This window comes from Penicillium macrosclerotiorum (genome assembly GCF_028827735.1).
Source record: "Penicillium macrosclerotiorum strain IBT 26536 chromosome Unknown utg000007l_segment0_segment0, whole genome shotgun sequence".
Classification (NCBI taxonomy): Eukaryota; Fungi; Ascomycota; class Eurotiomycetes; order Eurotiales; family Aspergillaceae; genus Penicillium; species Penicillium macrosclerotiorum.
The window spans coordinates 3,750,198-3,774,366 of record NW_026643086.1 but is presented as its reverse complement, the minus strand read 5'-3'; the positions used below and the strand labels follow the sequence as shown (position 1 = coordinate 3,774,366).

General features: G+C 52.4%; 10 protein-coding genes across 10 annotated transcripts; 5 read left to right on the top strand and 5 right to left on the bottom strand.

Annotated features, from left to right (window-relative positions):
- Nucleotides 1–335: 335 nt before the first annotated feature.
- N7462_008180 (thiolase family protein) lies at nt 336–1,792 on the top strand (the record flags this gene model as incomplete). Its single annotated transcript, XM_057079898.1, has 3 exons — nt 336–488; nt 573–1,517; nt 1,592–1,792. The coding sequence occupies 3 exons, from the start codon at nt 336–338 to the stop codon at nt 1,790–1,792; spliced, it is 1,299 nt and encodes a 432-aa protein (XP_056932568.1).
- A 449-nt stretch (nt 1,793–2,241) lies between these two features.
- Nucleotides 2,242–4,415, top strand: N7462_008179 (uncharacterized protein; the record flags this gene model as incomplete). The annotated part of the gene is made up of 3 exons (XM_057079897.1): nt 2,242–2,349; nt 2,405–3,563; nt 3,622–4,415. The coding sequence occupies 3 exons, from the start codon at nt 2,242–2,244 to the stop codon at nt 4,413–4,415; spliced, it is 2,061 nt and encodes a 686-aa protein (XP_056932567.1).
- Nucleotides 4,416–4,773: 358 nt separating this feature from the next.
- Nucleotides 4,774–6,272, bottom strand: N7462_008178 (chitobiosyldiphosphodolichol beta-1,4 mannosyltransferase; the record flags this gene model as incomplete). Its single annotated transcript, XM_057079896.1, has 2 exons — nt 4,774–5,658; nt 5,775–6,272. 2 exons carry the CDS (start codon nt 6,270–6,272, stop codon nt 4,774–4,776), a joined length of 1,383 nt encoding a protein of 460 aa, XP_056932566.1.
- Nucleotides 6,273–6,664: 392 nt separating this feature from the next.
- N7462_008177 (metal cation transporter MSC2) lies at nt 6,665–9,448 on the top strand (the record flags this gene model as incomplete). The annotated part of the gene is made up of 4 exons (XM_057079895.1): nt 6,665–7,074; nt 7,131–8,297; nt 8,351–8,569; nt 8,620–9,448. 4 exons carry the CDS (start codon nt 6,665–6,667, stop codon nt 9,446–9,448), a joined length of 2,625 nt encoding a protein of 874 aa, XP_056932565.1.
- Nucleotides 9,449–10,230: 782 nt separating this feature from the next.
- N7462_008176 (fatty acyl-CoA reductase) lies at nt 10,231–11,475 on the top strand (the record flags this gene model as incomplete). Its single annotated transcript, XM_057079894.1, has 1 exon — nt 10,231–11,475. The coding sequence occupies one exon, from the start codon at nt 10,231–10,233 to the stop codon at nt 11,473–11,475; it is 1,245 nt and encodes a 414-aa protein (XP_056932564.1).
- Nucleotides 11,476–12,106: 631 nt separating this feature from the next.
- N7462_008175 (Zn(II)2Cys6 transcription factor domain-containing protein) lies at nt 12,107–13,373 on the bottom strand (the record flags this gene model as incomplete). The annotated part of the gene is made up of 4 exons (XM_057079893.1): nt 12,107–12,238; nt 12,292–12,744; nt 12,795–13,226; nt 13,305–13,373. 4 exons carry the CDS (start codon nt 13,371–13,373, stop codon nt 12,107–12,109), a joined length of 1,086 nt encoding a protein of 361 aa, XP_056932563.1.
- Nucleotides 13,374–15,446: 2,073 nt separating this feature from the next.
- On the top strand, nt 15,447–16,439 carry N7462_008174 (RTA1 domain-containing protein; the record flags this gene model as incomplete). Its single annotated transcript, XM_057079892.1, has 3 exons — nt 15,447–16,162; nt 16,225–16,299; nt 16,355–16,439. 3 exons carry the CDS (start codon nt 15,447–15,449, stop codon nt 16,437–16,439), a joined length of 876 nt encoding a protein of 291 aa, XP_056932562.1.
- Nucleotides 16,440–17,046: 607 nt separating this feature from the next.
- Nucleotides 17,047–17,856, bottom strand: N7462_008173 (putative ubiquitin conjugating enzyme; the record flags this gene model as incomplete). The annotated part of the gene is made up of 3 exons (XM_057079891.1): nt 17,047–17,303; nt 17,434–17,526; nt 17,700–17,856. The coding sequence occupies 3 exons, from the start codon at nt 17,854–17,856 to the stop codon at nt 17,047–17,049; spliced, it is 507 nt and encodes a 168-aa protein (XP_056932561.1).
- Nucleotides 17,857–18,573: 717 nt separating this feature from the next.
- N7462_008172 (uncharacterized protein) lies at nt 18,574–19,791 on the bottom strand (the record flags this gene model as incomplete). Its single annotated transcript, XM_057079890.1, has 2 exons — nt 18,574–19,524; nt 19,639–19,791. The coding sequence occupies 2 exons, from the start codon at nt 19,789–19,791 to the stop codon at nt 18,574–18,576; spliced, it is 1,104 nt and encodes a 367-aa protein (XP_056932560.1).
- A 1,262-nt stretch (nt 19,792–21,053) lies between these two features.
- On the bottom strand, nt 21,054–24,146 carry N7462_008171 (carnitine:acyl carnitine antiporter; the record flags this gene model as incomplete). The annotated part of the gene is made up of 10 exons (XM_057079889.1): nt 21,054–21,105; nt 21,171–21,811; nt 21,859–21,875; nt 21,970–22,018; nt 22,088–22,341; nt 22,551–22,663; nt 23,201–23,278; nt 23,546–23,594; nt 23,810–23,987; nt 24,060–24,146. 10 exons carry the CDS (start codon nt 24,144–24,146, stop codon nt 21,054–21,056), a joined length of 1,518 nt encoding a protein of 505 aa, XP_056932559.1.
- Nucleotides 24,147–24,169: the final 23 nt, after the last annotated feature.

Sequence of the window (24,169 nt, the reverse complement as noted above, 5' to 3'; positions counted from 1 at the left end):
TGTTGTTGCGCGGGTGGACTATCAGTTGGGAGGCGGGAGGAGGGGAGCCGGGCTAAAGGTCCCAAAGGGGAAACTATCTGTATCTGGACATGCTGACTCAGCAATAAACTGCCAATTATGTCATATCATGTGATCTGTGACAGCCTCGGCCCAGGCGGTTAGCGGCGGTCGGCGGGCCGGGCGACATTCCGTCGTCGTTGGGGGTCTCCAACCGCTACTCGGGATTATTATTCTCGACGTGCCATAGTATATCCCCTCTCCTTACCTCTCTTTTCTTTAGCTTCATGCTCCTATTTTGACCTGCATTCTCTCCACGACCGATCGTTGTTTGCACCATGATGACCGCAACTAGGCTATCTGCCCACCTCTCTAAGCGGGCCGCCATCCCCGCATTCCGCAGCCAGAGATCCTTCAGCTCCGCACGCCCGACCCTGAAGGAGGTGCAGGAAGCCTACATCCTCAGCGCAGCTCGCACCCCCACCGCAAAGGTAAGCCAAAAGAAAAATGGACGATGCCTGGGCATCGGGAAGTGGAAACCCTAATGGAGCTTGATTGTAACGTATACTGTCCAGTTCAATGGCTCGTTCGCCTCCGTTTCGGTCCCAGAGCTCGGCGCCGTCGCCATCAAGTCTGCCCTGAGCAAGTCCAATGTGCCCTTGGACAAGATCACAGATGTATATATGGGAAATGTTCTACAGGGTTCGGTCGGTCAGGCCCCAGCCCGGCAGGCATCTATCTTTGCCGGCCTGCCTTCCACCGTCGAGTCGATGACGGTCAACAAAGTGTGCGCGTCTGGTCTCAAGGCGGTGGCCCTGGCTGCTCAAAACATCCAGCTGGGACTGTCTGAGGCTCAGATTGCTGGCGGTATGGAGAATATGACTCGAGTGCCATATTACATGCCCCGTTCTAGCCAATTGCCCCCTTTTGGCGAGATCAAGCTGGAGGATGGCCTAATCAAGGATGGACTCTGGGACGTATACAACCAATTCCACATGGGCATTTGTGCTGAGCAGACTGCGAAGAAATACGAGGTTTCACGCAAGGATCAGGATGAATATGCTATCCGCTCCTACGAACGAGCCCAGCAGGCCTGGAAGGAGAACAGATTTGCCGAGGAGATCGCCCCAGTCACAGTCAAGAGCAAGAAGGGTGAAGCTATCATTGAACGAGATGAGGGCTACGAGAACCTGCGCATCGACAAGCTGACCACTCTGAAGCCTGCTTTCCTCCGGGATGGAACGGGTACCGTCACCGCTGGCAATGCTTCCACCATGAATGATGGTGCTTCGGCCTTGGTCTTGACCAACAAGGAGCTGGCTCGGGAGTTTGGCCGCGGGGGCCGTGCTCTGGCTCGTATTGTGTCCTCCGCCGATGCTGCCATCGACCCTGTAGATTTCCCTGTCGCTCCCGCAAAGGCCGTTCCCATCGCGTTGGAGCGCGCCGGCATCACCAAGGAACAGGTGGCGGTATGGGAGTTTAATGAGGCTTTTGCCGCAGTTATCAAAGCCAATGAGAAGGTAAGGATCATGCACTTCTCAGAAGGAAGCCCTCCGTTCGGGTCAGGGTTCTTGTTACTAACAGTGTTTGGTAGATACTGGGTCTTCAAGATGCCAAAGTCAATATGCTGGGCGGTGCCATCTCCCTTGGTCATGCTCTCGGCAGCTCTGGCTCCCGGATCCTCGTTACCCTGCTTCACCAGCTGCAGCCTGGCGAGTACGGCGTGGCAGCCATCTGCAATGGAGGTGGAGCAGCCACCGCCATGGTTGTGCAGAAACTGGATCGGGTAGATTAATGGCTTGGTAGGTCCAAATATTCCAAAGATACCCTCACAGATCGACTGTCCGTTTGATGGCGATTCCCCTTTGTACATATATCTCTATGGCGAGCTCCACATAATCCATTCAGCCTTTTTCAGTCAGCATGCACTTTTGTTCTGTACTATATGTAGAAACCACCCATTTTTACTCCTGGAGTTCGATTCCAGATTCAACCCAGGATCTTTGTAAAAACAAAAACAAAACAAAAGTAGAAAATAACAAGCATCCTCCCAGGTGGTCATTGAGGTGGTGTTCGCGCAAACCCGAAACGGAAGCGCATGCAAATCGCTCGGAATGGCGCTAGGCCCGATCGGGCATTCTTCATCACAGCTTCACGCGTTTGCACCTTGGGCCCTTTCTTCAATCTTTGCAAAAACTTCTAGGATGCGAGAAGATAAGGGGCGGAGAATCGCGTGTTAACAAGATGCTGAATACCCTGGAATTGCCTTTCTCCCCATCGTGCTATGACTCGCTTGCGTGGTCGCCCGATGGTGAGCTCGCAGTGGCCAACGGCGAGCAAGTTCAAATCCTGGTGCGTGGAAGAGCAAAATTCCGGCGGGAGCGAGGACAGTCTAACCTTTTGACAGACCTCAAAACACACCGGAAGGGACACACAGCAGTCCCAAAGTAAAGATCAATGGCAGATGACTCGCGTCCGCGTCAATGCCTTCACGAACGCGGAATGGCCACCCATCTATCCTCAAAATCGGGACGATTTCTCTATCGGCGCAGAGATGTCAAATAGTACTGTGGTGGGACTTGCTTGGTCCCCACCGGGTCTGGCACGTTTTCGCCGCAGTGTGCTGGCGGTCCTGACCTCGAACCTCCTCCTGTCTCTATGGGAGCCACTTGGGACCAAAGGCCAGTGGACCAGGGTTGCCATTGTGAATCATAGTCTCCAGCCGGCCGCTTCCACTCCATCACAACTCGAGGGCCTGGAACTTCGTCGATCGAATATCAGATCATTCCATTGGTGCCCGCCTCTCTATGCACCGCCCTCCAGAAACACTCATTCAGCCCCTGAACCCGAGACCCGCTGGGGTGCGCATCTATTGCTGGTTGCGAATGATGCAAATGAAGTAATATTGCTCCGTATTCGCAGATCAGCTGCTGAGATGCAGCCCTCATTAAAATCGTATACGATCGAGAAGGTGGCTCTTTACCAGGTTAATCCGGAACAAGTGCATTACCCTATTCCCGGAACGGGCTCTCTGTTGCAGAAGGCCCTTCAATCAAAAGCACGACTCTCATCAATCTCATGTGGCCCATGGGTGGCATCACCTGAGCCAATGGAAGACAGTGATCACTCTGTCGTCGCAACGACTGCCGTCATATCTGGAGCGCAGCTGTATGTTATCAAAATGACCGCATCCTTGCGGAAGTTGACTGGTGGGAACAATGACACAACCCGATATGAGACAAGGGCCAAAATTGCAGAGCACCCGATGCAAAACCTTTCGGCGAACTGGTCATCTTACTATATTCATGGCCCACTGCTATGGGCTTCTACTGTACGTTCAGCGTTTTTCTCCCTAGAGCGGGATTTCTCTGACGTAAATAATCAGCCAAATGCCATTGTTCTTAACGTTGGAATCAATGCTGGTTTTCTCACATTAGCTATTACACCATCTATATATGATGGTACCAGTGTTGAAGCTGATCGGTCTGCCATTCGCGAGTGGGCTTTCTCGAATTCAATTGACGAGAATGGTGAAGCTTCGACAAGATTTGTGGAGCCTATCTCGAGTGAGTTCCTTGCAGAATTCAATTTTCTTTTTCAAAAGCTCATCTCCTCTATTCCCAGGTATGACGACATTTCTTGATGACAGAAGCGGTATATGCAGCCTCCACGTTGGTACCGTTGGGGGGCTGGGTAGTGCCATTTATCTTGACCATCTCGAAACTGGCGACCTGAGTTTGCCACGGTGGAATAAGCTCATGGTGGATCGTCAGGAGCAATATGACCTCGATCGCGACCTTGGAGGCCAAAGTGTTGCGCGTATCTGGGGCCTGGCTTCTTACCGCAATGCAATTGCTGTCCTCTTCTCGAAACACCCGACAGATATGGTTGAATATCGGGTGGCATCTGACGAAAAATCTACACTTATATTCTCTTCCGAAGACCCGGAATACCCGCTCGATCTGCCAACACTCTTTGCTCCAAACGAAACAGCAACAGAGTCGTGGTCTGCCCAGGATCAGCGCGAGGCAGCAATTGCATTTTTGTTGTCCAGTACGGGCCAAGATGGCACGGTTGGTGCCGAGGATCGCAAACTGGTCTATGCAGCGGCCTGCTGTGCTATCGTTGATCAACAGAACGAATCAATCCGCAGCCAAGCTAAAGAATCGTTTGAATGGCTAGCTTCATTAACTGGTGCGGATCTGAATGAGGAGATTCTTCAATGCAGTGTCCCTTCTCCCAGTATCTGTTCCAAGTCCCCCGAACAATTCAGCGGCCCTGGGGGGCATCTGTTTGAGCGCTGTGAGATTTGCGATGCCGGAATCGCTTGGGAATCTTCCAAGGAAGCGCAATGTATCGAAGGCCATCTTTTCGGTAATAACCTTCCCAATCTCTTCATAGATCCTCTTCCATTCTAATATAAGTTGTCTATAGCACGCTGCGGATTGACGTTTCTTGCTATTCAGGAACCTGGTGTTTCCAAATATTGCTCCATCTGCCGGACAGAGTACATGGACGAGGAAACGATAGCTCACGCACGACAAGGTAGCTTGGGCTCTTTGTTCAGGCAGGTCTTCGACGCATTCGATACTTGCCTCTATTGTGGTGGCAAATTTCAAGCTAGCCTATAAGTGAATGCTCCCTAATTGTCTACGGCGTTCGGTTGAAAATACTACCCACTTGTCTCCAACTGAATGTACAAAATCCCAAGTATTTTCATTGTGGATTTTTCTGGGTTTGACTGCGATGCGTGACGAGACTCAATTCTTAGACCCATTACGTTAAGCCGAGCAACCTTCCGGCAATGGGATCCCACTCATCATCCCATCGTCGAGTGCTTTCCTTATATGCGCCGGCTCGAAGGGCCTCCAGTTTCTGTTCGTCTCCAAAGAGCTCGACTAAGCGCTCTGTCAGCTCATCCGAGGTGCCGAACCCCATGCCATTGACACCCTCCGTCACCAATTCTGGCCACGCCTCAAAGCGATTCCAGCCGACCACCGGCAGTCCTGCGCCGAACATATCAACAACCTTCATTGGAAGATCTACTCCACTGCTGCTAGTGTGGAGACTGACCCCTAAAGATGCTGACGCCAGTAATCGTGCATAGTCCAGCACACCGAGCCATGCTGTCCGGATTGTGACCTTTTTCAGCTTCCCCGAAGCCTCTAGGGCGGCAATCTTTTCAAGATACATATTTTTTTGAGGGCCCTTTCCAGTGATAATGGCCAAGACTTCAGGAAGTGTTGATTGGGTCATAGCCAGCTCGGAATATTTGAGCAAAGCATCGATTAGGATCGAAAAGTCTTCATCTGGTGTCCAGGAGGTAGAGCTGACTAAAACTCGGAGATTTCCTGCGTCAAGTGAAGCACGTACTGATTTTGTCTCGGAGAGGGTCGCCAGAAACCTGGTTCGCTCTTCTGCGTCGGGAATGGGGTGAAAGTGATTGGCTGGGCGGTCATGCAGAGGTAGTATAGGAACTTGGAGTTGGAAATCCTTTTTGAGCACTGCGCTCATAGCATCGGTAACGCACAGGTGGGCTGAAGCAAATTTGCAGAATATCTTCTCGTACTTGGTCGACAATCTCACCAGCGGATGGTGTGATCCGAGTTTTAGCGCTAGAATCGAGTATCCAAAGTTATGCCAATCAATCACTAGCTGGGTCTGTCGGAGAAAGCACGATAAAGAGGCAACAGCCAATGTGGGAACTGAGGGTGGGTTCTATCGAAATCAACATGTTACAATTCCAAGTCTCTCAATTAGATACCTCAGACACCCACCTGGACTACAAGCCAGCGTGCTGGTGAGGTTGTGTAGGCCAAGCATCTCCAGAGGCACACAATCTGGAAAAGCACTTTCAGAGGTCCATATATCAAGAACAGCAACTTGTTACTGGTTTGCAAGATACCCGGGTGTGGATGCAGGGGGACAATCGAGATATTAGGATTGGAGATGATATCGGGGTGCGGATCGGACTCTAACAATATGATAGGGAGCTTAGTAACATTCTGCACTCTTGCAACATTGACCAAAAAAAACTCACCTTGATACCCAATGATGGTCACTTTTGCCCCCTTTTTAGCAATGCTAAGAGCATGATATTCCATGCGCGGGCTTCGCCCAATGTCTCCCAGGACAAGAATCTGTACCGTCGGTTTCGGCTTTTCTTCCTGTCCGACGGTTGAGCGCGATGGTATATGTTGCGATGGAAGCAACAGTATCAGCACTGTCAAGGCGCTGGATATGCAAAATGCAATGCTGATCAGTGTCTCAATCATTGTGATGGGGTAATTGGCGCATCCTCGCAGTTCCAGATTCGGGTTGAAGTCCACATGCAAATCCAGGTGCGCCGCGTGTTCAAAGCAACCGGCCTTATCAGCGCAACGCCGATAAGGATCACGTGGAGGGCTCCAAGGTCCGCGACGCGACTCAATATTGTTCTTGTGTCCTCCCCAGCTCGTCTTCTTATTCCCTGGAGCCTGTTCCCTTGCTTGGACAGCTTGCGTCTCTCCTGAACTTTGCTATGATGTGTGCTTCCCATCTGCTTCAGCCGATCTGACCTTTCCCAGGCTCCACTTCTCCCCCCGCGGATCTTGGCGCTCGGCGCCCCTTCTCCTGTTCGCCGCTGGACGCTTCTGTCCTCTGCTGCGCACCACCGTTCAAAGAGACCATGTCAACAGGGGTGCCGCCCTCGAATGCGGAATTTGGTCATGCGCCTGGCACCACCAATGGCCATGCGCTCGGCCACAGCCGCGGCCGTGGCCATAATCGATCCGCTCGCTTTGCGCAGCCGCCACCTCCCCTCTTCGCAAGGAGTCTCAACACGGACCTAGCCCAAGAACCGGAGTCAACCGACCCTACCAACATCAACAACTCCTCTGACAATACAACACGGTCATCATTGTCTCACCATCATCATTCGGGCTCCTCTCATTCGATCGCACACCATCACCACGCCAAGAGTGTCTCTTCAATCCATCACGATGTATCGCATAGCCATAGCCATAGCCATAGCCATGCCCATGCCCATGACCTCACGGCTGAAAGTCCCATTCATGTTGATGAGAATCCTGAACGAGTGTATGTAGGGATTTTCTTACATCTGCCATCATGATATTTAATAACTTCATTCTTAGGCAAGAACTCCTCGCAGGCGCTTTGATTGCATTCCCCTGGATCGTGATCTCCTGGTACCCTCAAAATTGCGCACGGGCAGAAATTTCTGGGACCGAAGTATGCACATCTACTGCATTCACGGATCAAATGGGATGGAAGACTTGCACTTTGACGGCAATGACCCTGCTCATCTTCGGCTGTGCACAACTGATACGCATGAACAACCAACAAGCTCGGCCAATGACCGACATCTTTTCTATCAAATTCCCGACGCCAAACCTGAAGACAGTAAAGTCTGCTGTTTTGCAGATATGCTCAATCGGGCTGCCTATTTATGCTTCTCTGAAACTCGGGGGCTTTTTGGTCGTTTTCACACTACTCCTTGTCTCGGCCACCGGCATTCCAAGTCTAGTCAACGGCAATTCTCACAGCAGAACATCTGACCGATACCGTAAAAAGACTTTGACAATGGCCCTCATAGGAGCTGTAGTCTTACTGAGCTTGCTAGGCATGAATCAACCATGGGATTCATCACCACATTTCGGGTACCTTGCGCTCCTGCTCTCGACATTTGTTCTTTCTCCGCCTCTCCCTTCTCTTCACCACCAAGGACCCATCCCAGAGCCAGGCTTGGTTGCTGAATCCATATCCAAACAAAACACGGTCAAGGGTTCAAGCCAATTCTCATCTATTGTTACCACGGATGCTCCACTTGCACTCGTGAATGGAATTTCCCTAGCCTGCCTTGTGTTAGTTTTCTCTCGTGGGCTCCCATTTAGTATATCGGAATTGTTTTTCCTGCTGGTTCCCGCCGGACTTTTTGCACTTTCTTTGATGTTTGCACTTGATTCAGGACTGCGCTCCCCGAACAAAGTCGGACTCGCTGCCTGCACTGGTGCTGCGGCACTTTTTTGCTCGCCTCACACTGGGGATGACCTTCTAGTTGCCTATACAATACGCGGTATCTTGACTGCCGCTTCTTTCTTTGCTGCACGAATGGATGACAGTCACTTACGTCTGGACTCCCATCCGTATAGTCACGGTCACCAGCATCACCATGGCCATTCCCATGGTACCAGCGAGACCAGTCGAGTGACAAAGTGGCTAATTCAGCGAAGTGAAGCTTATCCTCTGATTTCCAGTATTTTGAAAGAAAAAGACTCACGCAGCATTTTTTACTTCATGTGGTGAGGTTTTTGCTTAGTTCTAATTGTTGATAGTCCACTAACAACACCCATAGCTTGAATTTTACATTTATGCTGGTCCAGCTATCCTATGGATTCCTGACTGGCTCCCTTGGGCTTTTGAGTGATAGTATCCACATGTTCTTTGATTGCCTAGCTCTCATCGTCGGGCTTTGTGCAGCTGTTATGAGCAAATGGCCACCCAACGCCAGATTCCCTTATGGCTACGGGAAGGTAGATACTCTGTCCGGCTTTGCCAACGGTATCTTCTTGATGTAAGTCAACCCTTGATCAAATTTATGAATCGTTGGTTAACCATCAGCAGGATTATAAGCGTTGAAATTATCTATGAAGCAGTGGAACGGCTATCTTCGGGGAGCCAGATGCACCGGATCGGCGAACTGCTGGCAGTCAGTATTGCTGGACTACTTGTCAACTTGGTTGGCATTTTCAGTTTTGAGCACGGACATCATCACCATGGCCATGACCATGGCCACGACCATTCCCATGGAAATGAAAATATGCACGGAATTTTTCTCCACATTCTCGCCGACACCTTGGGCTCGGTAGCCGTGGTCATTTCAACCATCCTTGTGCACTATTCCGGCTGGTCAGGGTACGATCCTCTAGCATCTTGCTTCATTGCGATCTTGATCTTTGCCTCGGCTGTGCCGCTAGTCAGTAGTACAGCCAAAACTTTACTCCTGACCCTGCCTGCGGATACTGAATACAACGTCCGTGAAACCCTAGCGGGTGTGAGCACATTACGTGGAGTTGTGACCTACACGGTGCCTAAATTCTGGCTTGATGATACTAGCTCATTCGCATCTGAGCATGGGCACGACCACGATCATTCAGGCCATGGCTGCGATCATAATCATAGTCACAGCCATAGCGAGCACGGCCATCACCACAATCACAATCATGCTGACGATCACACCCACGATCACCATGACCACGACCATTCACATGAACCTAAGTTACAGAATGTGCTTGGAGTCATCCATGTTACTGCCTCCCGTGGCTCAGACCTAGAAGATGTTCGTCAACGAACAGTTAACTATCTTCGTGAGAAGAACATGGATATTGTCGTCCAGGTGGAAAGAGATGGGGATTCACGCTGCTGGTGCAGTAGTGGAGGAAAGGCCTCTTGAGTAACCTGAGTCGCAGGTGTTTCACCGAGATCCAACCCAATTCTATCCGGCCAGGAGACCGAACTTGCTTGTTCTAGGCCTTTGTTTCTGGCATATTCTTCCCGCCTTCCTTCATTGTCATCAGTCTGGTCCGACTATTCGCTGTCTAGGCGCTGTGACTAGATCCCTCCACAATCCAATTGACTGCACATCGTGTATTATTGATTAATATGTAGTCATAAAAATATTAATGACTGCTCTCTGATCTGTTCAATGTTTGGGTCCCAAGTACCGGGCTAATATCACATGTAGATAAATTAGAGGCCACACTACCATAATACTTGTGTAACCCGTCTACCTTGTCGCTGGTGCCAAGCATTGCCCTTGCATATTTTCTAATGCGAGGTCTGGCCTTGTAGGTTATCCTGCATGTCCAGCCCGGATCCCAAGCACTTAAACTACTGAATGCCCTGTAATACTGATTTACTTCAACCCTGACCAACGGTGTTCGGGGGGCTGAACAAATTGGGTTATGATATCGAGTGGCATTTACTAAGGTCTGCTTATCCTTAGAACTCTAATGCTACTTGTCTGTGTCGTGCTACCTATCACCCGTGTTATCTTTTTGTCCCACCATGCGTGAATCATCCCAGGGACCTAGAGGATCTGGAATTCAATCATACATAACTAGTGAATTGGCGTATTATATATTATAGAGCTGTACATCACCGAGCACTTGGAACTGATATTCACCCATCAGATTAAGTTGTCTAAACCCTCCATCTAGCTCTAACTTATCTCCGATGTCCTCGATTTCTGCCTCGGTGCCATCCCACGTGGAACAAGTCATTCGTGAGGGATATACAAAGATATTTGAGGACCATTCCGTCTTCCTCACAGGAAGTACTGGGTCTTTAGGAGGATGTCTTCTGTATAAGTTAGCTCTCCAGCTACCAGTACGCAAAATCTATGCGTTGATCCGAGGAACACCGGAGCAGGCCATTGAGAAATGGAGGAAGGCCATGCCAAATCATACACGAGCGATTCTTGCCTCGAAGAAAGTCGAATTCGTAATTGGAGATATGAAAGCTGCTAATTTTGGTATCGAGCCTGTTATATTGGAGCAGTTGCGGAGCCAAATCACTCTGGTTATCCATACAGCAGCCAAGATCAGTCTCGATTCTAGTATTCAAGATGCGTTCGAAAACAACTGTCTCCCATCTCTCGAAATGGCCCAAATAGCTTCACGTTTCCGCCGTTTGAAACTTCTGGTTCAATTATCTACGGCCTATGTCAATAGTTTCCTCCCCGATGGATCGGTCTTGGAGCGGCTGTATACTCTAGCCGAGTCGGATCCAGAGGAGGAATTGAGCTCCATTTTAACGCAGGGCCAGTCCCCACATGGGGATCGCTTTTCTTCGACATATGCTCAAGCCAAATATGTAATGGAACGACTACTTCCAAAAAGATTCCCACTTTTACCGATCTTGATTGTACGTCCGACCATCTTTGGCCAAGCATTTCGATATCCTTATCCACTCTATGGGCTTGAAAACTCGACACCGCTGAACAAGTTTTTTCAATATTTCCTGGCTGATCGGGGAGCAACACAGGTCTGGCACTCCGCTGAAGGATATCAAACGGGTGCCAATATCATAGATGAGATTCCCGTGGATTTTGTCGCCAATGCTTGTCTGTTGCACGCCGCCGCGCGTACTACGGGCATCATCCAAATCGGCTCGGGGCTATATGAGCCATTTACGTTTGACGAATATTTAGAGATCGCTATATCTAATGCGCCGCCTGCGATTCGTCGTGAGCTTCCTCGCGTCATCTTCACCGAGGACCGGTCTGCACCACAGTGCTTTCTAGCCGAGTTGGTCCAGGTAGCATCGCGAAACTGGTTATTTGACTGTGGCCGTTCTTACTGGTTAAAACAGGTTGGCGGCCCACTCAGTCTGCAGACGTGCAAATCTGAGGTCGATAACGTGAATAAGATGAGAATCCGTCAGATATACGGGAGAGTCGATAAGAAAGCTCGAATATGATGGGATGTTGACACATCAACATGATAGGCTTAGGAATACTGGCATTGGATATTACGCCGAACTCCCAGTGCAGCTTTTGCCACTGGCAACGATTTCTCACTCATCTATATTTCTGTCTGTATATGGCAATTTACACTGTGCAAGGAAATAAAAAGTCATATTAGTGCCCAATCCCGCGGGCCGTATGAGAATAAGATCAACCTGATTCCCCGAAAATAGAAATTGGCCGCCCGTGATTCGTCAATCATTTTTGTATGTTCGGTGTCAACGTCAAGGATCTCTGATCATGATGACACATATGAATGCAATGAAACGCATGCCAGATTGGTTCGAATCAGTGAATAGTAACTAGGATGGTCAAGTATTCAATGTTGAAGACCACGTTCGCTTGTGTGCATCGTGTTTCTGAACAATAGCCGCGCAATGGAATTCTGGCAGTTTTCTTTCCAAGCGCGTAAGGGGTGATTTTTTTTCAGATGCCGGTAGGTCAACACCATTTCGACCTTGTGCAACCTAGGGAGGTGCAAGAAGGGATTGTGGCCGTCGAGCCGGCAGGGCATCTCCAAAAAAATACCGGTATCTCAAGTTTCCCGGGCTTCGAATGAATGAGGTCATGTAAATGGGAACAACGTCACTTTGAGTGCTTGCTTGCTCCGAAGAGGGCGTGGGTCACAAGTTCAGTTTCAGCTGAGGCCATAACAATGACTCCGCCCACCGACCGTTTCCGGGCTGCAAGACTCGCAACAACTCCGAAATTAAGGCCCTGCCTGAATTCCGAGCCCACCACCACTTGCCATCAAGCTCCCCCAATAATACCCCCCAGTGCATCAGAATCAATAGAGCAAGGGGCTGTCGACGTCGTACATTATCCACAAATCCCTTGTCGACCGCAGCCAACCAGGCCAACACATTGCCAGGGTCTCCTGAATTCATGTGCAAGATGAAGCAGTGGCGAAGACGGTCAATGACTTCTTTGTTGATGTGATACTGGTCCGTGTCGATATTGGCTAGAGCCTCATCATTGAGAGCCGCCAGTCGGTCCATAGCGACCGAGGTCTCGGAATCTAGCTCCGTGGGACCGATGGCTCCAAGATCCCGCTGACGAGCCCAGAGGGTGAGCTTAATCCACGGGCGACCAATGTGGACAATTTTCTTGATGCCCTGCAGCAGCTCAAAAACGATTAAAATATTCTCGGTCATATTGGAGTTCTCATCACGCGGAGCGGTGACTCTGGGCAAGGCGATGCCAATGACGGTCGTGACAATGGACTGCGCCAGCACAGCCTCACAGTTCTGGGGGTGAGGTTGTCGATGGCCACGCGAAAGGGCGCGAAGGTGAGATTATGGTACTGGAGGGCCGTGTCGATATAGGCCAAGGAGGTCGGAGCCTCATCGGTATTGGCGATATGCAACGAGGCCAAGGCCAAGATTCCATTCATCAGAAAGTCATACTGCAAGGCGAGGCGAGGGATAACAATTTGCCAGACGTGGAATTCGGGCTCGGCCGTGCACAGGCTGCGGAAGGTCTCGGTGGCGAATTTATGCATCAACTCCAGATCCCGTACCCCGGAGACGGCGGACGGGGTGGAGGCCGGGCTGAGAGGCGCCAGGATCCGAGGCGTCCCCAGATCTCTGGTCGGGACCGGCGCACTGCGTCGGACACTGGGCGCATCACGTGGAGGCGCTCTCAAATAGGTGCAGTTGAGTTCGCGCGAGATACAATTGGAGCAAGGGGGGCCCTTTTCGTCGCACTACGTTCTTGTCAGACCTGCGGAGATCGCCTGCCGGGAGCCAGGAAGCCCGGCCGGCAATGCATCACGACAACTCACCTTGACCCGGCGGCGCTTGCACTGGTCGCAACCATTGCGAGACTTGGTATGCGCCCGGCGAGGAGCCATGTCGACCACGCACTAGGGAACGAAGCGACGTTGCGCGCGAGGGAAAAGCCCGGGGTCACGTGGCATTCTCCGTCGGGGAAGCCATTGACGGCGGCATGTCACGCCCGTTAACTCCGCGACCGGAGTCACCAGCTGCGACCTGGCGGTTCGCTCGAGGTCGTCTCGAGCGTTTGACGGGGATGGGCGGTCATCGCCGCGCTGAGAGGGGAAGAAGAAGAGGGACGATTGCTCGTCCTGATCATTCACCTTTTCTGAAGCAGCCTCGTTCTCGGACCGACTGATCCACACCCCCCGGGATCAGCCCTGACGTGCATTACGCAAGTAATAATCGAGCGCCACCAGGTTAGGCCATCGTCAACTCTCTGCTTCATCTATTCCGTCTATGGGTCTCCAGGAAACGGAGAAATTCCGCCTTGTTCAAAGCCAGATGGTTGGATCTACCAGCTGAGTTCCCAAGGAGCCCGTCCACTAGCCAATTGGGTAGGGCCTGAGAAGATATCGGTCGCCACGACGCTCCGCTATTCGCGAACTCTTGTCTATTTGAGATTGACTCGACTAGCAGCCCCCGTCACTGATCAAGGCCAAGTTCTGATAGGCCTGACTGCCAAGATTGACTAGGACGTAGTGGATTGATTTACACTGGGAGCTATCTGAGCACTGTGCTCGAAGAGGAGGATACTGTGGCCGAGTTTGTCCCTGCTATTATCGCCGCAATCCCAGCATAACTCGCCAGCGAGGGCGAGGAAACTATATAGTGGAAGGCGGATGGATGCTGGGTATGACCTTCCGAGGGGGAGGGAACAGATTGATCAACTTCATCCATGTGCACTCCAACGGGTGAAACGGGCTGATGGGAGACGCATGCGAAGCCTCTTTTGATCCGAGAAGCGATCGACAAGGAACCAACCCCCCTCCCCCAAAATATGAAATGCTCGCTTCGTCCAACTCCTTATTGCTTGCTAAGATGTTGAATTGCAAGTCGAATATCACAGATGGTATCCATCTGGGATCTGGGCTATGCTGTCCAATGCTAAAGATTGGAAATAGAGCTAAAGACTCCCTTTATGGTAGACGCTGATGTAGACCGCGCTGCCTCAAATAACAATCTGCAGTTTCTATTTTTCTTATTCACCACGAGCTCAAATCGAAGTCGAAAACCCAGACTCAGTTTTACTAGAGAGAGAGAGAGAGAGAGAGAGAGAGAGAGAGAGAGAGATCTGGCTACAAGTGCCAGAACCCGGAGCAATGCCCATCAAGCATCTATATCATAGATTACGGCTACTATACTGCTAAGCGCCTTACTTTGGGAAGAGCCCCCGGGACAGCCCCGTCATTACGAACAGCTCCAAGCACGAAGGGTCCCTGGGGACTATTGTTAACAAGGACTATCGGTTAGCAAGGACTATCGCCTCCACGCTCTCGCGCTTACCATTTGGGGGGGGGGCCTTCTTCAACCAACCTCTGAATCAAGTAAGCTCCGACTAAGCAGGCCAAGCCGAATTCTCTTCACAGCCCTGGTAGGGGGTTTCGATGGATAGATACTTCCTAACTACCTACCCCGATCGCATGTCCTGCATACCTCGAGGACCTGTTGTCGTGAACTGATTACTCAGGCTTTCGGTGATTTTTTAACCAAAAATCACGATCTCCGGTGGATTCGGAGTGGGTCGAGCATGGCCCTGGAAGCGAGGTCAGCACTAAAAGCGAACACGGAAACGAGAGCGAGGCCCAATCGCAGCCCGGAATGACCGCCGTTTCATATCAAGAGCCCCGCCGGTTGGCCGCCTGGCGTTGGCCTGGGCCTTGGCGTGTTGGTGGTGTCTCCAGTGCTCTCTCCACACCAGACGGGGTTAAAAAGGGAATCAATGGGGTCGCCATGGCCTTGAATCAATTTAATCAGCACTGCAAAGCGGGCAACTGGGCCTGTCGACCACCGACGACCGCTATCTCCGAAGGGCCAGCGTCACGACTCCTCATTTCACTCACGCCGCCATTGAATCGTTGAACCGACATCACTTCGTCCTCAACTGGTGGTCCCTTTGGAGTCGCAGTTCGGAGGTTTTCCATTCAACTATGCCGAGTTACGCCGATTGCACGGCGGTGTCGCCGCAGTGTCCGGTGGAGGCCACCACTTACGGTTACTATCCGAACTTTGCGGGCAATGTTTTCTTCACGGTCTTCTTTGGAGTGCTGGGGGTTTTCCAAGTCGGGCTGGGCGTCTACTTCCGCACCTGGACCTTCATGACTGCCCTGGGGGTGGGAGCACTGATGGAGATGGCGGGATACGTGGGTCGAATCTTGATGAACGCCAACCCCTGGAATGAAAGTGCATTCAAGCTGCAGATTGTGTGTCTGGTGCTGGCGCCAACCTTCGTTGCGGCCGGGGTGTATCTGACTCTCAAGCACATCGTGTTGAATCTGGGGCCCGAGCACTCCCGGCTCAAGCCACGACTATTTACCTGGATCTTCATCAGTTGCGACGTGGGTTCATTGATTCTGCAAGCTGCAGGAGGTGGTGTGGCCGCCGCCGCTGGTCATGATGACCAGAAGCTGCTGAAGGCCGGTGACGACATCATCATTGCTGGCATCGCCTTCCAAGTCGTGACCATGGCCGTGTGCGGCATCTTGGGCCTGAACTTTTTCTGGAACGTCTGGCGCAAGGGCAATGGCTTCGTGGGCGAGAAGAATCTGAACGATCCCACTCCTGCGATTTCGCCTCGCCGGATGAAAATGATTGTCGTCGCGGAGATCTTCGCTTATTTCACCGTGTTGATCCGGTGTATCTACCGGTACAACCTGAATCCTGAATCCTAGTCCAAACGAAGAGCAAAGAGCTAATGGTGTGTCGCAGTATTCCTGAAATGGCGGGCGGTTGGGGGAGTGCGTTGATGCAGAAGGAGAACGAGTTCCTTGTCTTGGACGGCATGTGAGTATCAACTTCTCCGCAACGAACTTTGAGGGTCGAGAGCTAATCGAAGCAGGATGATCGCCTTGGGCGTGCTCGCCTTCACGCTCTGCCACCCCGGACTTTTCATTCCCTCCATGCGCACCGGACATCAACAGTAGGACCTCGACTACTTTCCTCTTTATATTACTCTTCTTCATGTTGTTATTGTTGTTCTCGTTCTTCTTCGTGTTCTTGTTCTTGCTATCGCATTTGTGAGCCATAGAATTGGGCCCGGCACGATTCCTCAGTGTACTTTGAAGATACGCTGTTCCGAGAGATTGATCAATTTTAATTCATAAGCATAATGCTACATGCCAATCAAATGTATTGACAACAGGTCACCGAGCCGCCAGAGGCCAAGGAGACAAGCTACGAGAGGGTGAAATAGCAGAAGATGATTCAAATGACAGGAAACAGATCCGAATAAACTCCAGTGGCCAATCGTGCAAATCAATCATAAGAGGAATTCCCCACAGCAAGGAGTGTCCAATGGATGCTTAACCCAACCCCCGCCCCTATAAAAGTGACCCCGTTAATCGCTCGCTCTATCATGCATTCAATGAGAGCAACACCATGAGCACGGTGAAGTGTGGAATCCCGGAATGGCGCAGGGAAAAATTGCAATGGGAATGAAGAAAAAGAAATAAGACGAAGAAGCGAAATGACCAGCCAGATGCACCGTGGAGAGGAAGGAAAAGAGAAGCTCGCATCACTCGGAACCGTCATTTACTCCTCGCCCAGGCTCTCCCGCACACACCGACGCACACGCTTCTTGAACTCGGCCGGGTCCTCACGCCACAAGCGGGCCGCCTCCACATTGGCAGGGCTCTCATCGTTGGGGCTCGACAGCATGGAAATGACGGACAGCAAGATGGTCTCGGGAGTCTGAACGGGCGACCAGCGCTCCGCAGCCGACTCATAGCCGAACTTGTCTTCCTCCGGGGGATGCAAGATGGAAATGCAGACGTCGCCATTCTCGTAGACTGCACCAGCGAAAGGCGATTTAGCATATGTCATAGAACCTTGCCCTCGTTGTTTCCAGAAACTCGCTCCAAGTCCATGATGTGGACCAGTATAATTCCTTTGAACTCTGGTGATATGGCGATCACTTACTGTTTGGGTGGAAGAGGGGCGACTCGAATTTCATCTTGGGCGGCATGTGGGGGTACTCTGGCGGGAACGAGAGGCGAGCACGGAAGAAGCCACCTACAACAGTGAAGATTAACCTTCTCTTCTCTCATATCATACATGCGTATCCCAGCCAGTCTCGCTCGGCAACAGAGGGGCGAAGAGAGGGGGGCCATGTTTTGCCGAGCAGCAGCCAGGCAAAGTCGCATATGGGAGACCATAAACACGACCAAACTGGAATCTACACATACCTCCATATAGCTTGACATCGTCCGAGATCATCAGCATCACTTCCCATTCAAAGACGTTGTTATCGACCAAGCCACAGCTGATTCCGGGGATGTCCTTATCGGACTGCATCTGCTGTAGCTGGCGGGACAGCATGCGGCCGGCGGGGGAAGTCGCCATCGTGGATGATCGAAGTATCCGAGAGGAGAGGGCGCGAGGAGGATAGGCAGAGGTTTAGAAGGAGGCTTTTGTCGTTGGGAGGTCAAAGGCGCAGGTGAGGGGAACGCAAAAAGAAACGAAGGCGGTGAGACGAGCAAGCGGGGGCGGTTTCCGATCGGATCGGCACGTCCGCTTTTGGCGTGTTGATTGTATAGATCTATAGATCGTGTACTAAGTACAATCTATAGATTTGACAGCCTAGTGAGACAACGAGGAGACCGGTGTATACGACGATAGTGAAGGCATCAACAAAGGCAACAAGGGTATGTCATGGCCAACCATCCAACAGGAGACTGGTTGAAGGGGTGCATGAGCCACAATACGAGGCCTCAAACATGGCCTATCCAACCGTCGAGAGAAAGCTAAACCTTACACAAAAGGGCGAGCCGGGTCTAGAAGAATCGAATAGATGATTTAAGGAAAGTCTGGGGCTAAAATCCCATACCCTGTTGGGCATGGCCGAGTCATCTATTCACCTAAAAAGACACGGCGCAGGACATCGCGGGTGAAGTATCAAGGCACCAAGAAAGATTCTACGTGAGAGGAGCAGGGGAAAAAAATAGAGAAAAGGATAAAACAAGAAGTAGCCAGACAGCCCTCAAACTTCTTCCGAGGGTACACCAATATATTTCAACGCAGTACTCATCGTCCAGCCAAGTTCATCAATCGCGGAGATACTTAAACGATCGAAGGCTTCACAGAGCCGTCGGCCGGGACCGCATCCGGAGCCATGGTAAAGATCGAAACGCCGAGCACCAGGCCAGCGAGCACGCCTAGTGCCATCTCAATGGCGACGGTCTTGGCGATCACCTTGACGAAACGGACACGAGCAGCCCAGTCGAAGGTTTTCCAAGCATCAAGCAAGCCAATTTTGCCGCTGCCACCGACAATCTGGGGCTGGACCTTGCCACCAAAGGAGCGATCGAAAGGAACGATGGTCTCATCTTCCTCAGGCAGCATGGACGCGGCAACCCGAATGAAGATCACCCGAGCCGGGATGGAGATCAAAAACGCCAGCAGCGCGGGCACGGCACTAACCGCCAAGAAGCGGTACAGGTCCGACAGAGTGTACCGGTTGTCGTCATGGGCGGAATCAACCCAGCCCGCCACATGGGCGACAGCCATCGGCAGGAAGAAGGCGGCTGCGGTCAAGACATCTTCCAGGGCGGCGGCAGGAGCAATCTTGGCCCAAGTGCGGAAGCTGGGGATACGCTGGTAGAAACGCTTGGGGAAGGGCTCGGAAATGACGATATGCACCCAGGCCATCTGCCAAGTCGACAGAAGCACGCTCACGAAGGACTGCACGAAGAACTGGGCGAGGAAGGAGCTGCTACGAATGGGGACGATGCCGGAGATGAAGCCCCGGGCCAACCCGTAGGTCAGGTACATGGACAATCCACGAAAGCGCGACCAGAATCCAGCGCGGGCGCGCAGATGCCGGATCGTTGACCGCAAACTGCTGGTGATGGGCTGGGGCCGGGGTAGCGCACCCTGCTCCGGCTCATTCGGATCGAACGGCTTGGTCGGGTCATCGTGATCGGTCGGGTTGTCAATACGGACGTAGATGTCGGGATTCGAGTCCTCGATGGCGGCAAGAGTTGCCACGACATTGCCATATGTATATTCCACCTAGAACGTGAGACAGCGTCAGCACCATGTGTTATCACATCCCCATATCAGGTTGAATCGTCAACGCTTCGACCACGACCGATACGGCATAGATGATCGATCAAGGAGACTCACCCCCCATGCAGCCAGACCAACCACCAGGATGGTCAGAACGACGATGGCGACTAAGGCCCCGGGCATCTGTTGCGGCTGCTTCTCGGGATCGCTCAGATGGGCGGAGGCGAATTCCGTACCCCGGCGCATAAGATGGGCCGTGATGGACGACATGATGGCACTAATAGAACTGATGGAGGTGATCAAAGAGGTGCAGAGGTCGAAGAGAAAGCAAGCAGGGAAGAAAGAAGAGGGAAGAGGGAAGAGGGAAGAGGGGCTTTTTCAACACGAGGCTGAGTCGACAAAGCAGGCAGCACCGGCCCAAGACCTTGACACATTTGGGGCATGGCCCAGCCGGGGCGGGTGGGGACGTGAGACTTGCCAGTGACCTCCGGCGCCCTGCCTGGGCCAGTGAGCAGCCCCGGTACCCGGCAAGTCCCTCGTCCTGCGTTTGGTTGGTCCGGGGGTTTGTTTATTCCCCCGATCTCGAAGTGTTTGAAGGGTTTGAAGTGTTTCGTCTCAGGCCTTTCGGACGAGTCTGTCTGTATTTCGTTCGACTCGAAATGGACCCTCCTCTCACCATGTCCACCCCGAGGGCCCAAATGTACCGCTCGGACTTAAATATAGAACCCCCTGGAGCCGTCGGCGAGATTGACCTCCGACTTTTCCGGTGAGCTGGCGCTAGTGCGATGGCTCGATATCCCTCGCGAAGCACCCGGATTGGCCCCAAAGAAGACCCTGAGGGCCCTCGGACGCTCGGCTCCCGGAAGAGGAAGAGTTTGCAGGTCTAGACACCAGCCCTTGAGCCTCATGTGCTCCTCAGTGGATCCGCGGCCCGGTAAATTTGCAACCCTGCAAATCAGCAAATCGGCAATCCAGCAACCCAGAGAGCGCTTTCGATCCAGATGAGGCTCAGTGGTATGTGTACAGAATCGCGCCTCCAAATAAAGACGGATGTCTTAAGTTCCAACTGATGCCCGCAGGACGAAGAAATACAAAACTACCATCACTGCCTACAGGGCTCGTCGTACCACCAACAATGCAACATGGGATTAGACGAAGAATTTGCTTGACAGCTTTTAGCTCCAGTTGGCGTCGAACTCAATGCGAACAGAACTCATGTGAGGACTTCAATCTATACAAAAAAGAGCCCGGCTAGAAACAATGTCCGAATGTATCTCTATACGAATGCCCCCGCCGAAAAGGAAGGGGAGCTGGGAAAAACAACAACAACAACAGCAGCAGCAGCAAAAGGAACCCCCGAAGATCGAAGGAGCTTCAATCACTTCAGAGCGATTTCAATGCAGGCCAATCGGCCCCTGACACAACTTCATCACTAGCATCCATCCGCAGATGGACGAATCAAGCGCTGCAAAACAAACAACAAGGAACCCAAACCAGAATATATACACGAGTTGGTGCAAGGACCGAAGTTCTTACTCATCAAAGAACTTCTTCATGAACTTGTGGGCCAACTCAACACCCAGGCTAGAGAGCAGATTAGTCTGGGAAAGTCACACCAAAGAGACGGGAGAGACGGGTCGGACACTCACAAGGTCGCCGCGTTGGCCGGCACGGCACGCGCCAGCGCCGGCCCGAAGCCGGGGAAGAAGGCCTTGAAGCCACCGCTGCCATACACTGCACGGATAGTACCGCCAATGGTGGGCTTGCCGGGAGCACTCTGCAGACGGGATTTGATAGTGTCGACGGGGAAGACGGGAATCCACATGGCAATACCAGCAGCGCCACCGGCCGCCACGACAGCGGTCAGAGACAACTCGCCTGTGACGTTGCCATTCTCATCCTTCGGGGTCAGCGAACGCTTGATGTACTCGTAGGCAGCGAAGTACGCGGCCGACCCGGGGCCATCACGGGCCAGGGTCATGGCACTGCCGCGGAACACACTACGGATCCCACCCTCCTTGTACAGCTGGCGAACCACGTCCACACCACCCGAATACTTCGGCTTCTGGCCCGGCGGAGGCGGGTTCTGGCCCTGGATCTGAAGCAGCACCTTGACACGTTCGAAAGGAGCGGTGATTAGGGTCATGGGGATAGCTGAGAAGAAGCCCGCGGCGGAAATCTGAGCAATGGAGTACTGCTTGGTATTGTTCACCACCTCCACAGTGGATGCCTTCTCGACAAGGGTCTTGCCCACATCATAACCCTGGTTGTGCGCGTTAGTTCGTCCACCCTAGGAGAGACATAGCCATTGCATCGCGTCGCGAGCTCGAAACATACCCAGAAGCTGACCGCAACTAATAGCAGGTACTATGTTAGCTCACATTCTAGACAATAGATGATCTTGTAGGTCGATGAGACCGATGCGGGGGGTGGGGGAAGGGCACTTACACATGGGAGTCACACCCACAAGCGGGGCAGAGACACCAGCATAAAGTCCCTACAGGCGATGCGCCAATTAGTTCATGCCTCCCAAGGTTCAAACGAGATTTTCATGATGGGGCCGTACTCGAGCCAGTCCCTCTCGGGCAACCGTCTTTCGCACAACATCCATTGCACCCGCATAGACACCCTTCTCTGCAGTCTGGAGGCGGACCTTGACCAGGTCGAAAGGGTGGCCCACGACGACGGCACAGAGGCCACCGGCCGCGCCGGCCGCCAGGGAACGGATTTGCTGAATGGTCTGGTTCACAGCCTTAGTCTCAATGACCTTGATCTCATCCTTGAGCTCTTGCGGGGGGAGGTGGAGGTTGACATGGTGGGCTCGGTGGTATAACAGTGGTCGGCGCAGGCGGTCAATGCGGGGGATTCCGGAGGGGTGGGGGATCAAGGGGAGGGCGGAGGCGAGAAGAAGGAGGAGAAAGACAAATAAAAACAAGAAGAAGAGAAGAAGAGAAGAGCACGAAGAGCACGAAGTGAGGTAGAAGAAGCAGGACTGAAACTGAAAGCAGATCGGCCTAGGCACTGCGGACCGACGCCGAACGGGCGGCTCCTTGGGCTTGGGAATTCCCCGGACAACTGCAACTGAGCCTCGGCTCGGGACGCGGAGAAACCGGGTTCCCGGCCACGGTGGGGAGCGAATGAGCTGGACAGTTATCGTAGAGAAGTTGCCAGAGCTGTGTCGCCCTTAAATGCGGCCTTCGATCTGGGAAGTACTGATCAGGTCTACGATGGTGCTACAACGATCATAGGGAGCTGCTTATTCGGAGGGCGCCGATCCGGGTGAACGGGAAACTTAGCCTCGACGCTCCCACTTTTCCGACGGGAATATGGAAGCTAGTCTGGATGGGTAGATGGAGAAGTCGAGCACATTCTGGGATTTCTTTCGTATCAAGACAGCTATCTCTCCTTTTACTGGGCATGGCTCTTTTGGCTCGGTGCGTTCACCCTCGATGGAGTGACAAAAGATGAGAATAATAGTTTAAAACAAGGTTCCGCAATCACATGCGAAGACCCCAGGCACGTGCCCAGGCGGAGCATGACTTCATTAGATCGACATTATTTAGCTTCATCGCCCTTCACTAGAGGCACCGATGAGACACGGTGGTCCATAAACCACATGGAAAGTACAAAGAGCATCTGTTCAACATTATGCCAGTATCCCAGACCCATCAGCGGTTACAGAACGAGAAGGGCAGCTAGTCCGAGGGCGCCGACAGCACCGCTGCCAACAGTGGCCATCGGGTGAGCAGCGCCGGTACTGCTTGAGGGAGCAGCAGAGCTGGAGCCCGAGGCAGTGTTGCTTGAGCCAGAGCCAGAACCAGACTCAGTCGACGATTCCGAGCCTGAGTTGGAACCAGAGCCAGACTCAGTCGCAGAAGAGCCAGAGCCGGTGGTGGTGGCGGTGGTGGTGATCATGGTCGATGCACCAGTGCCGGTGTGAGTGCCCGTCGCGGTGGTCTAGCATAGGGTTATCAGCACAGAAATATTACAAATCCATTACTTGGGGACCGCCATGGTTACTCACAATGCCAGAGCCGCTGCCGCTGCCGTTGGAGTTGGTGCCGGTGCTCTCGCTGCTGGAGCCAGTAGTGGTGCCAGAACTAGAGCCGGAGCCACCGCCGGAGGTAGCACTGCTGCTAGAGCCGGTGGAAGTCCCAGAGCCCGAGCCCGAGGCGGTGCTTGCGCCGGAGCCGGAGCCAGAGCTGGAGGCGGAGCCACCTAAAGGTAAGAGCGTAAGTGATGTTTCCTATTTTCCCCATTGGAAGGGGAGGGTGACAATAATGCATACTGGGACACTTCTCGAGAGCCATCTTGACAACCTGGGCAGCATCATCGCTCGGGCAGGCCTGGGAGGTACAGTCGCGGATCCCGTATTCATAGTCATTGCTCTTGCACAGGCAAGCCATGTCACCCGAAGCACAGCCTAACTCCGAGGCCTTGGCGTTCATGTTTGAAACACACATTTGCTATGTCATTCAAAGGATTTAGCACTTGGAAAATAATTCTCGCGTTGGGACTCGCAGAGGAGCAAAGCTTACGGCGCAATCCGAGGTCGAGACATCGGCAGCGGCCACCATGCTGGTCGCCGCCAGCAAGGCCAAAGCAACATTGGAGAAAGACTTCATAGTTGTAGATTGAGTTGAAGAGA